This window comes from Muntiacus reevesi, chromosome 10 (assembly GCF_963930625.1).
Source record: "Muntiacus reevesi chromosome 10, mMunRee1.1, whole genome shotgun sequence".
Classification (NCBI taxonomy): Eukaryota; Metazoa; Chordata; class Mammalia; order Artiodactyla; family Cervidae; genus Muntiacus; species Muntiacus reevesi.
In genome coordinates this window covers 11,350,960-11,363,775 of record NC_089258.1, presented here as the reverse complement: position 1 = coordinate 11,363,775, position 12,816 = coordinate 11,350,960, and the positions used below count along the sequence as shown (strand labels likewise).

Here is a 12,816-nt window from a genome sequence, read left to right as displayed (position 1 = left end):
TGTGACTCAGCAGTATTGCCTTGCTTCCGCGGCTGCGCAGCTTTCCTCCACAGGCATTTCCCACCACAGGCTTCTCCCTCACATCCCCTCGATCTGTCTCTCAGCAGTCAGCCGCAGCCCCTTGCGCTGGGATTGCTCCACAATCCCTGAACTCCAGCTCCCAGCCGCTGCCCTTCCAGGGGACCTCTGTCCCTGTCCGGGGTATGTACGGCTGCAGCAAGGACTGCATTCCATTTAGGCTGCCACAGATCAGCTGTTTCAGTCTCAGCCTTAAATGTTTCTCCTCTGACTCAGTTGCCCCGATGTGGGGATCGGACCCCTGCTTCAGTTTCCCCAAGGGAAAGTTTCACCGAGTTTCACCAAGGGTGGGTCCAGTCCTACTAACACTCCTGATTTTCTCCCTAATTCCTTCCTTCTACCGAGTTTTGTGTGGGTCTGTATACCTGTGTGGGTCAGGTACTCCTGTCTCTCTCAGCTGATGTTCTGGATGCCCCTCTGTGTCTGAAGGTGTGTTCCTGATGTGTCTGCGGAGAGAGATGGACTCCATGTCCACCTGCTCCTCTGCTGTCTCGTCCTCCCGGTTTTATCTTTTAATAGATTACCAGCCTTTAACATTTGAGAGACCCCACGTAGCGATCCAGGTTTCCGTTGTTTCTCGTAAATTTGGTATTGCACTCTTAACCTCTCTTCCTACCTGGCAGTATTTGGTTGTGTTTAGACAGATCCTGTGTTCCCAGTTTTCCACACCGTCCCCCAGCAGGCCTCCTCAGGTACATCACGTGCTGGTCCTGTGGGTATCGAGCTTTTTTAGCTTGTTCTACAATGCAGAATATTGCTGTAGAACTGAGATGTTATGTCAGCCTTTTAATACCATTTTTCTTAAGGAAAACTGCAAACTTTTGTAAGTATTAATTTTTTATACATTTATGGTAGGTATTTCATAAATTTAATATTTAGTAAATGGTTTTGACAAATGGATGTTTTAGCAGCAGCATACTTGAACACGTGTATTTTTTGGTATGGCATATCTGAGTATATGTAAGTGCCATGTCTTTCATTGTTGAAGATCTGGGTGATATAAATTTTTGATTTGTTTATTATTATAATTAGTAGCTTTTTAAAAGTTTTGCTTTTGTAGAAAGAATTTGCTATTTGAAAGTTATGACACTGACTCTAAATCAAAGATTTATATCATAATCCTTTCATGCTTGTTTTTTTCTTGATAGACTGCTGTGTCAGTGATGAGTTAGTTAGTTTGTAAAATATAATACTAAAAATAAATATGCTTAATTATATAATGCTAGATTAAAAATTTGTCTATAGAAAAGCATATAGTCATTCAAGGTTTTTTAGAATAAAACTATTGACCTTGTGTTGGTTATTTTTCTAGAACTTAGACTTTTAAAATATTGATTTTTGTCTAAATTTTATGTACTGATTTATTTATTTATTTATTCCTTTTAAAAAATATATGGTTCTTTTTTTCAATCTTTTTTTTCATTTATTTTTATTAGCTGGAGGCTAATTATAATATTGTAGTGGTTTTTGCATATAATAATGAATTTTGGTCAAACTTCTTTATGATTTCAGAACAAAAATTGCCCAAGATATTGAGAGGCTAATACATCAGAGTGATATCATAGATCGAGTGGTATATGACTTAGATAACCCAAAGTAAGTCTCATTTTTGTGTTTTAGTTTTGTTGGTTTTATTCTTATCTTAAAATTTCAGTGTTCTTTTAAAAGACAAAGAAATATAGTTAACTTCCACCTAGTTAAGCCTCACTCTATTTTTATCTTTTAGCAGAGATGTAATGGTAATATAAATCATGTTTGTTTAGTTAAATTGAATATGCTACAAATTTAGTTTTTCTTATGTGGGCTTTTAATGGGTTTAATAAGGGAAACATCACAAACTGATGCTTTGTTTTTAAACACTGAAACTACCTCCACTTAAGATAATGGAGATTTCATACCAATGCTGCAGTTTTGTCCTGTAATACTGAGCCTTCCTCTCCTTAAGACAACAAATTACCACCCCCTTTAGAAGGAAAATATGCTTGCTAATTTTCGACAGTTCCGACTTCTCACTTTTGTTTCTTACTGCTTACAATACGCTTCAGTCGTTTTATGTTACTTTCCTGACTTTTGAAGCCATTGGTTTGTGATCCCTGGTGGCCCAGGGGGTAAAGAATCTACTTGCAGTGCAGGAGACTGGGTTTCGATTCCTGAGTCTGGAAGATCCCCTGGATAAGGAAATGGCAAGCCACTCCAGTATTTTTGCCTAGGAAACCCCATGGACAGAGGAGCCTGGTGGGCTATAGTTCATGGGATTTTAAGAGTCAGACATGACTTGGCGATTAAACCACAACAATGTTTTAGTGTAATTTCCAATTTAGAGTTGTCACTGGTGCCATTGAGTTTAATGATTTTGTTGTTGTTGATTCAGTCACACCTGACTCTTCATGACCCCATGGACTGCCTCACGCCAGGCTTCCCTGTCATTCACCATCTCCCAGAGCTTGTTCAAACTCATGTCCATTGAGTCAGTGATGCCATCCAGCCGTCTCATCCTCTGTCGTCCCCTTCTCCTCCTGCCTTCAATCTTTCCCAGTATTAGGGTCTTTTCTAATGAGTCAGCTCTTCATATCAGGTGGCCAAAGTATTGGAGTTTCAGCTTCAGCATCAGTCCTTCCAATGACCAATGAGACCCAGGGCTGATTTCCTTTAGGATGGACTGGTTGGATCTCCTTGCAGTTCAAGGGACTCTCAAGAGTCTTCTCCAACACCACAGTTCAAAAGCATCAGTTCTTCAGCATCCAGCCTTCATTACGGTCCAACTCTTATATCTATACATGATTAAACTTCTCATTACTGGAGACAAATGATTTAATAGTAGGCATATTCATCATTTTTGTTTTCATTTATTTACTTATATATAATTCATTAGGTGCCATTGCATTTGTCTCCAGTAATGAGAACTTTAATCAGCCCACGAGTGGGTTTTCCCTTTCTCTCCTTCAACATTCTAATATTTTGGAGAGATTTTATATTTCATTAGTTTTATTTGGAGGAAATAAAACATTTAAAAAGATTTTTGTTAAGAGTCAGGGTAAAGTTATGTCAGAACTAATGACTGAATTTGAAATAACATTCTCAAAAATAAAAAACAAATCTGTTCATAATTTCTTAGTTATTTCAATGTTTTAAATTCTGTGTTAGACCAGACAAATGTGGTAACACAGAACCTCAAGAACTCTTGAGTGTAGCATATTCTTGTTGTTTAGTTGCTCAGTCATGTCCGACTCTGTGCGACACTGTGGACTGTAGCCCGCCAGGATCCTCTGTCCATGGAATTCTCCAGACAAGAATAGCGGAGTGGTTTGCCATTTCCTCCTCCAGGAGACCTTCCAGACTCAGGGAAGTGTCGCATGCCAGTGCTATTTCTAACTGAAATGACTTTGGACAAAAGCATTGGTCTTCTGGGAGTCTTCATTTTCCCCCATTAGAATGTAAGCTCTAGAAGAGCAAGAATTTGTGTTCAGTCAGGGAAATAAATGACTAAAACACTATCTGGCACCTAGTAGGAGCTCAGTAAATACTTGCTAAAGTAAGCAATATGTAAAATGAGAATAATACTTCCACCTTTTGGGTACTAATTAGATTAGATAATAGATAATGAAGCTCTCTAAATTTAAAAAATAGTTTTACCTGAGAACTGCATAGTTTCTAGAATTATTGGTACTCAATACAAGTCATATACACTTTTAAAAATAACTGGTCTTTTCCATAAGATTACTAATATTTAGAAACGGTATCTAATGAGATGAAACTTTTTGTGATTAATATTCACTATATAATTGTGGGGGAAATCTCTACTTGTAACTATAATATTTTATTCTGTAAATATTAGCCAGAGTTTGTAGTTTGTTGTGTTGATTTTGTTCTTTGGCTTAAAAATAATCAGGAGGGTGAGTGAGCAATAATGGTACATTTTTAATCTATAGTGTAGTTTTGTTTTTGCTCACTTGTTTAAATGCTATGCATTTTTTATTCTTACTTTAAAATTTTATTTAGCTATACCATTCCAGAAGAAGCAGATGTTTTGAAGTTTAACTCCAAATTTGAATCTGGGAATCTGCGTAAAGTAATTCAAATTAGAAAGTAAGTCATTAAAATTCTTCTCATTTTGTTTGTGTACAGATATTTTCCTAATTTTCATCAAGTTTGTTTGTTTTCTATTTTCAGAAATGAATATGACCTTATTCTGAACTCAGACATAAATAGCAATCATTATCATCAGTGGTTTTACTTTGAAGTCAGTGGAATGCGACCAAGTCTTGCTTATAGGTTCAACATCATTAACTGTGAAAAGTCCAACAGTCAGTTTAATTATGGTAAGACTACATTTCATCCAAATTGAATACAACAAAAGATTTATTACATATGCTACTTAGAATAGAGTTTTTAATGAAGTCTGTTCATCCAGAAGAGAATTACATAAAACAGTCTCTTTTTTAACTTTTTTATTTTGAATAGAGTCATAAAAAGTTGTAGAAGCTGCAGAAAAGTTCCATGCTCTCTTCACCAGGTTTCCTCTAATGGTTACGTCCTACGTAACTGTACTAGAATGCCAAAACCAGGGTTTGACGTTGGCACAGTGTGCGTGTATAATTCTGTGCCTTTTTATTACATTTGTAGATTCCTATTATTGTCACCACAACTAGGATAGAGAATTCTTTCAGTACCGCCAAGCCTGTGCTACTCCTTTAGAGTTCACCATTCAGTTGTAGTTTTCTGTAAATTTTAAAATCTAATCGAAGAAGTTTCCTTTTATTACTAGTTTACTGAGAGTTTTTGTTATAAATGGGTGTTAAATTTTGACACATGCTTTTTTCCATCAAATGATTTGATCATGTGATTTTTCTTCTTTAGCCTGTCAAAATGGTCTGTTACATTAATTTACTTTTGAATACTGAACCAGCCTTTTTTATATGTGAACTGAATTAAATATGTGAATTATAGTCATTGTATATAATTGCTAATGTTTTATTAAGAATTTTAAAATTTCTATTCAAGAGATATATTGAGATATTTTTTGGTATCATATCTGATTTTGGCATATCATGGTAGCAATTACTTCTAAAACTAGTTGAGTAATTCTCCCTCCTCTTATTTTCTGGAAGAGCTTGTGCATATTTGGTGTTAATTCTTAAATGCTTGGTAGAATTCTCCAGAGAAATCATCTGGGCCAGGAGATTTCTTATTTGGTACTCTTTTAAATTAGAGATTAAATTTCTTCTCTAATAGTTTTAGGACTATTCAGATTATCTGTTTCACCTTGAGTGAGTTATAGTAGTTTGTTCTTTATAGGAATTGACCAGTTTCTTCTAAATTTTCAAATGTGCATGTAAAGTTGTTCATAGTATTTTCTTACTGTCTTTAATATCTTCAGGGTCTCTAGTGATATCCTGTATTTAATTCCTGACAATAGTAACTTGTGTCTTGTCTTTATTTTTCTTGGTCAGTTTTGTTGATATTTTAAAGAACCAGCTTTTTGTTTCACTGTTTTTCTCTACTCTTTTTCTCATGAGGCAGTTTTTAAAAACTCTAGGGCTGTACCAGCAAAACAGCTATATTTATAGCATCATTTAAGGCTTTATACTTATTAGTACTTTAATAGATGTCAAACTTGGGGTTATTTGCCAAGGCATCAGGTTTTTATAGTCAGGTATTATTTCAATGGAAGATTATTTAATTGTATAAACTTAATGTCAGTAATTGAAAATCAAGCCATCAAGTTTTAAGTATTTATTTGATGATAATTTTGTGTAAAAAAAATTTTTTTCTGGTGTATGGAGATTGAAGAGCTTAAACAGCTTATGCATGACATGCTATATTATCTGTTTCAGATAAATGTTCTAAAATGTTAAAAGCATGAATATGATGATACTCTATAAGGGGACATTTCTGAAAATTGAAGCTTTCAAGATTTGATTCTTCCCAATTGTCATTATTTATATGGAAAACAGAAAACTGTTTTCTCCAGATAATTATTTTACATACATAGAATAAAGCTTTAGTCAGATTCACTATTTAATGTAATAATTATGGGAAGATAAGGCTCATAATATCTGATTTAGTTATAAACATTTTTAAAGTTTTAAAAATGTTTTAAGTAATCTAATTTTAAATGATGTATTCTTATAAAAATATATTTTGACTAAGGATTCAGTGGTTATATTGACTTACCTGAATAGTGATATGAATATTCTTGATAAAATCTTGTTTTATTTCTTTACTTTTGGGTATGACTGCTATTCATTGAATGTCCTATTTTTTAGAAACATTTGTTGACCTTAAACTTTCATATAACTTAAAAAATTACCTTAATTGAAAAATCATTCAAAATAATACCAAAATAAGTAAAGAATCTTATGTTTTCCCTATTTAACTGATAAATTTTCAATATAATACTAACAAAATGCTTTACAGGAGTGAAGGACAATTATGAGTAAAATATAAAGACATATTTATTCCAGAAATGATAGAGAATATTCAAGTACTAGTGCTATAGGTAGATGGTATCTTTACTAACTATATTTATTTATTGATTTTTATAAAATAGTACACTAAGCTTTTTTAAAATACTTTACTTTTTACAATTAAAAGCACATATTTTGGAGTGATATTTCTCTATTAAAAAAACTACTTCTGTGTGATAATTTCTTCCTTTAGTTTCTTTTTAAATTTAAAATGAATAAAATTCTGTAACTAAAACCAAGTCAAAACATTGAGACAGATGGCTGCTTTAGTTTTTAAGTTTTCCCTCCTTTTTACCCTTTGACCACTGGGTATATTCTTGTTTGTATTGCTATTAATATATCATACTTTCCAAATTCACTTTGTAGAAAATCTGGAAAACAGAATGTTGTTAAGAGGAAAATTAAAAACATCAACATCATCCAAAAAAATTTATTTTAATGTTTGTTGTTTCTTTCCAGCTTTTTTAAAATAATGCATTATGTGATCTTTCCATACATATAGTTATGTGTTTTTTAAAAAAATGCTCATAACCCATACAGTTTCATAACCTGCATCTTAACTAAACATTATATCACCATTATTTTTCTGGTCATTAAACAAATACTCCTCTGAAGCATAGTTTAATGGCTGTCTTATAGAAGTTCTGTAACTCATTTATCCAACTCTTCCTTTATTAGACTTTTAAGCCATTTTTATTTTGATTCTAGTTTTACTGAGATTAATTGACCTACAGCACTGTGTAAGTGTAAACTGTATAGCATATGATCTGACTTATAAAGTGATTACAAAGTTTAGTGACCCTATTACACCTTAGGTTGTATCTAATTATTTTCTACTTTAACTACTACTGAGATGAACATTATTGTATTATATTAAATATCTGTGTGTGTAGTAATTTACTTGCATATTCACAGAAGTGGAATTTCTTTATCTGTCTTCCAGCTCTAAGTGTTTTTTTGTTTGTTTGTTTGTTTTTGTTTTTCGGATTATGAAACCGTGGATCATATGGGATCTACTATTCCAAATAAGGGAATATGGTAAAGTAAATAAACTTTAGAGAAGATTCTCTAAGAAGGAAATAGAAGATAAAATCCACTGTTTAGCATTTTGTTATCCACCCTTAATCTTACTCATATTCACATAATTTTGAAATTAAATTTTACCCTTTTATACATTTGGGTTCAAAATATGAAAAGTTATTATAAACTATGTTTTTAAACTACACATTATGTGGTAATAACATTTCCCCATGCCATGAAACACCAGTACCAAAATCAGAGTGATTGTATTCTTTGCAGCCAAAAATGGAGAACCTCTATATGGGCAGCAAAAACAAGACCTGGAGCTGACTGTGGCTCAGATCATGAGCTCCTTATTGCAAAATTCAGCTTTAAATTGAAGAAAGTAGGGAGAACCACTAGAATCCCTTATAGTTAAACAGGGGAGGTGGCAAACAGATTCAAGGGATTGGATCTGATAGACAGGGTGCCTGAATAACTAGGAGTGGAGTTCATAACATTGTACAGAAGGCAGTGGCCAAAACCATCCTTCCCCCCCAAAAATGCGAGAAGGCAAAGTGGTTGTCTGAGGAGGCTTTGTAGCTGAGAAAAGAGGAGAAGCAAAAGGCAAAGGAGAAAGAGAAAGATATGCCCAACCGAATGCAGAATTCAGAGAATATCAAGAAAAGATAAGAAAGCCTTCTTAAATGAACAGTGTAGTGAAATAGAGGAAAACAATAGAACGGGAAAGGCTAGAGATCTCTCCAAGAAAATTTGAGTTATCAAGGAAACACTTAATGCAAGGACGGACATGATAAGGGACAGAAAAGTTAGAAGGACCTAACAGAAGGAGAAGAGATTTAAGAATCGGTGGCAAGAATACAGAGAACTATAGAAGAAAAGTCATAATGACCTGGAAAACCACGATGGTGTGGTCACTCGTATAGAGCCAGACATCCTGGAGTGTGAAGTCATGTTGGCCTTAGGAAGCGTTACTATGAACAAAGCTAGTGGAGGTGATAGAATTCTAGTTGAGCTATTTCAAATCCAGAAGATGATGCCGTGAAAGTGCTGCACTCAATATGTCAGCAAATTTGGAAAACTCAGCAGTGGCCACAGGACTGGAAAAGGTCAATTTTCTTTCCAATCTCAAAGAAGGGCAATACCAGAGAATGTTTAAACTACCGCACAATTGCACTCATTTCACATGCTAGCAAGGTTATACTTAAATTCCTTCAAGCTAGGCCACAGCAGCATGTGAAGCTAGAACTACCAAAGGTACAAACTGGGTTTCAAGGAGGCAGAGGAACCAGAGTTCAAATTGCCAACATTTGTTGGATTGTGGAGAACACAAGGGAATTCCAGAAAAATATCTACTTCTGCTTCACTGACTATGCTAAAGCCTTGACTTTGTGGATCACAACAAACTGGAAAATTCTTACAGAGATGGGAGTACCAGACCACTTTACCTGTCTCCTGAGAAACCTGTATATGAGTCAAGAAGCAACAGTTTGAACTGGACATGGAACAATGGACTGGATCTAAATCGGAAAAGGATTACATCAAGGCTGTATATTTTCATTAACTTCCATGCAGAGTACATCATGTAAGATGTCAGTCTGGATGAATCACAAGCTGCAATCAAGATTGCCAGGAAAAATAACAAATATGATACCCCTCTAATGGCAGAAAGTGAAGAGGAACTAAAGAGCCTCTTGATGAGGGTGAAAGAGCAGAGTGAAAAGCTGGCTTGAAACTCAGCATTAAAAAACTAAGATCATGGCAATTGGTCCCATCACTTCCTGGGAAATAGAAGGGGAAAAGTGGAAGCAGTGGCACCACAGCTCTCATCAACTGCTGGCCCTCATGACACTCTGGGAATTGTTTGGGAGCTTTGTTATGTTGTGGTGCTCTAGCATCACAGATGGAGAAGGAAATGGCAACCCACTCCAGTGTTCTTGCCTGGAGAAGCCCAGGGACGGGGGAGCCTGGTGGGCTGCCGTCTGTGGGGTCATGCAGAGTTGGACACGACTGGAGCGACTTAGCAGCAGCAGCAGCAGCATCACTAAGATTTTAATTGTTCTGATTTTTCAGTCTTGTGCATCATCCTTGTTGCTCTCATATCACTTTGTTTTTTAAGTTATTTTGACTTCATAAAATAGCTTAACATTCTGTAGTTTTTTTCAAAAATGATTTAGCAGTTTTTTCTAACTTTATTTTTCCTGAATAGTTTCTTTTCAGTATTATTCTGAATAATTTTATCAGACACCCCCAAATTTCCGTTGCATAAACTTATAGAATTATGTGGAAGAATGCCGGGGTCCAGCCCCAGCAGGATCCAGGGGAACCCTCAGGATGAACGGCGTCGGCGAGAGAGAGACACGTAGGACTGGCCTTGATAGGGCCAAGTCTGCTAGGGAGAGAGAGAGAGAGAGAGAGAGAAAGAGACCAGACCAGGAATATGCAGCAGAGTCTGGCAGTTGCTTTATTTTTCACCATCACCTTTATACCCTAAGTTGGTACATTTCTAAGGGGCAGATAAGCATACAGACTTAGTTTAACATTATATCAGCTTGTCCTTCACAAAACCAGGTGTGCTCTGTATATTTTTTGTTTATGAGAGTCTTTTCCCATAGGTCTTTTGTACATTATCTTCTGGCCTTGAGGTTAGCAGAAAACAGAAAATTGGCAGTCTCATGGTACAGCAAGTTGTAACATAATAAAAATACAATCCTGTTAACATAAAAGACAGTCTTTTTGCAGGAGTTCTCAGCTAAATTTATCTAAAAAGTTTAACACACAAAGACTCTGTGGCTCTGGTGAGGGAGCCCCTGTTTAGCACTCTTGGTTAAAATTAACAATTATCTTATTGTTTTTACACAGGGCTAAACTCTTACTTTACTAGATCTCCAACTATATTAACAATAGTTTCCACTGCACAACCTCAGCACATTAACATCAATTAAATGTTGATCTAATAACCACTTTAAAAACAATATTTTTTGTATTGTCTAATAGGGCTTCCTCACCCCCCAAAGGGCTCTGTGCCAATTAGGGCCTTTTTTATGGTTAATCTCTATGTATAATATCTTTTGGCCTTCAGGCCTGTTGACAATTTATGGCTTGCACCTGGTGCAACTTTAAGCAACTTCAGTAGCCAACCCTGTCTTTTCTGTGGTTAATCTATTTTCTTTCTATTAGGTGTCATCTTCATGGGAACTAGATAGGATTGCATTTTTTACAGAACAGAAATGCAAAGGATTGCAAAAACAGCAGATATGGCACAAAACAGGCTCTTAGTCCAAAAGTTAATTACCTGCAAGAAGTCACCAGCTAATCTCTATCTAAACTATTTTCTATTAGGCGTATATGTGGCTATAATATTTGTGGGGCTTTTCTCACCCTGCGGAGGGACCTATGCTTAATAGTTTCTTTTGTTAGCGTACTGTGCTTAGGATGTTTAGAACAATGATGAGCATTTTGTGCAATGAGAGCACATATTTATCAAACAAGCCAGAATGCCGGCGAAAGGGTTTGAATTGAAGCATTTCCTTCATCTCTGGTCCCTTCATGGGGTACCAGCGTCCAGGAGATTTATTAATTAGGGTTTTAAGTTGGTCCTCATTCAGTGAAAGAGGAGCAGGAGAGCTCTCGGCAGGCAATACAAGAATCCGCAGCAGGGCAAACAAGAACAACAGCAGAAAAGGGGGGAGGATACAGGGTGGGGTAGAGGCCGAGGCCAACCTGGAGGGTCCCTTATCCTAGACGGCCTTGCCTGTCAGGTTTCTTCCTCGTGATTTCATCATGGATGGGGTCCCGGATGGCCTTGCCTGCCCGGTATTTTCTTGATGACCTCGTCACGGACGGGACCTCCCATAACGGCTCCCGGCAGAAGAAACTGGATTTCTTATATTAAATCTTGCCACTTAAGAACATGGTGTATATATTTGTTTTCTCAAGTTTTTTGTTCCCTCACCTAAATTTTTTAGTTTTCTTCTTGTAAGTTCTGTACACTTTTTACCTTTATTCTTAAGTATTTTGTGTATTTTTGTTTTTCCTGTTCTGAAAGAGTACTTCTCCCTATTTTCAAGTTTGTCATTATTTAGAATTAAGGAAGCTGATGGTCTTCCCTGGTAACTCAGCTGGTAAAGGATCTGCCTACAATGCAGGAGACTCTGGTTCAATTCTTGGGTTGGGAAGATCCCTTGGAGAAAGAGATAGGCTACCCACTCCCATTTTCTTGGGCTTCCCTGGTAGCTCAGACAGGAAGCTGAGGATTTTTATGTTTCCTTGAAAATCAAACTCTTTACTGAACTTTCTTATTAGCTCTCAGTGTTTCTCAGTGATACTTAGAAATTTTTTGGTAGTTCCTTAGAATTTATTCTTGTCCCTAGTTACGTAATTAATTATTTCATTGCTTTTGGCTAGATCATTGAGACTGTTTAAACTAAAGGAAGACTTTGGGCATGTTTTATTTTGACTTTAATGTAAATGCTACTAGTATTTATATTATGTATGTTTGCTCTTGTTTTGAGATACATATTCTTTCTCCTACTAAAGAAACTTTATTTTTACTGATTTTTTAAAAGTCAGAATTATTTTATTTCACTCTTTGCGTTTATAGGAATGACTATATAATGTATAACCTATTAATGTGCTATATTAATTTTGCATCCTGCAACTTTCCTGATTTCATTGAAGAACTCTAGTAGTATTTTTAGTGGCATCTGTAAGATTTTCTACGTATAGTGTCATGTCATCTACAAACAATGAGTTTTACTTGCTCTTTTCCATTTCAGATTCCTTTTATTTTTGTTACCTGACAGTTGTGGCTAGGACTTCTGATACTGTGTTGAATAAAAAGTGAGGCGAGCGGGTGTCCTTGTCTTCTTCCTTACCTCAGAGAAAATGCTTTCAGCTTTTTGACATTGAGTATGGTGTTAAGTGTAGGCTAATAATATATGACCTTCATTATGTTGAGGTATGTTCCATCTATACCCCCTTCTGGAAAGATTTTATCATAAATGGATGTTGAATTTTATGAAAAGCTTCTTCTGCACCTATTGAGATAATTATATGGTTTTTATTCTTCAGTTTGTTGATATGATGTATCACACTGATTGATTTGTGGATATTGAACCATCCTTGGGCCAAATCCCTGGGCTAAATCCCAGTGGATTATGGTGTATGATCATTTTAACATATGGTTGGATTCAGTTTGCTAATATTTTGTTGAGGATTTTTGCATCTATGTTCTTCAGTGATAATAGCT

At 35.6% G+C, this 12,816-nt stretch overlaps 1 protein-coding gene across 5 annotated transcripts in view; it reads left to right on the top strand.

Moving 5' to 3' along the window:
- Positions 1-12,816, top strand: part of AGTPBP1 (ATP/GTP binding carboxypeptidase 1) — a 198,361-nt gene that overhangs the window by 132,507 nt on the left and 53,038 nt on the right. For 4 of the 5 annotated variants that reach the window (XM_065947294.1, XM_065947296.1, XM_065947295.1 and 1 more), the window contains 3 exons: positions 1,591-1,674; positions 4,078-4,164; positions 4,249-4,397. In XM_065947294.1, the coding sequence (XP_065803366.1) occupies positions 1,591-1,674; positions 4,078-4,164; positions 4,249-4,397 (320 nt within the window). The remainder of the gene's footprint in view (positions 1-1,590; positions 1,675-4,077; positions 4,165-4,248; positions 4,398-12,816) is intronic. The other variant, XM_065947297.1, reaches the window with a different exon arrangement.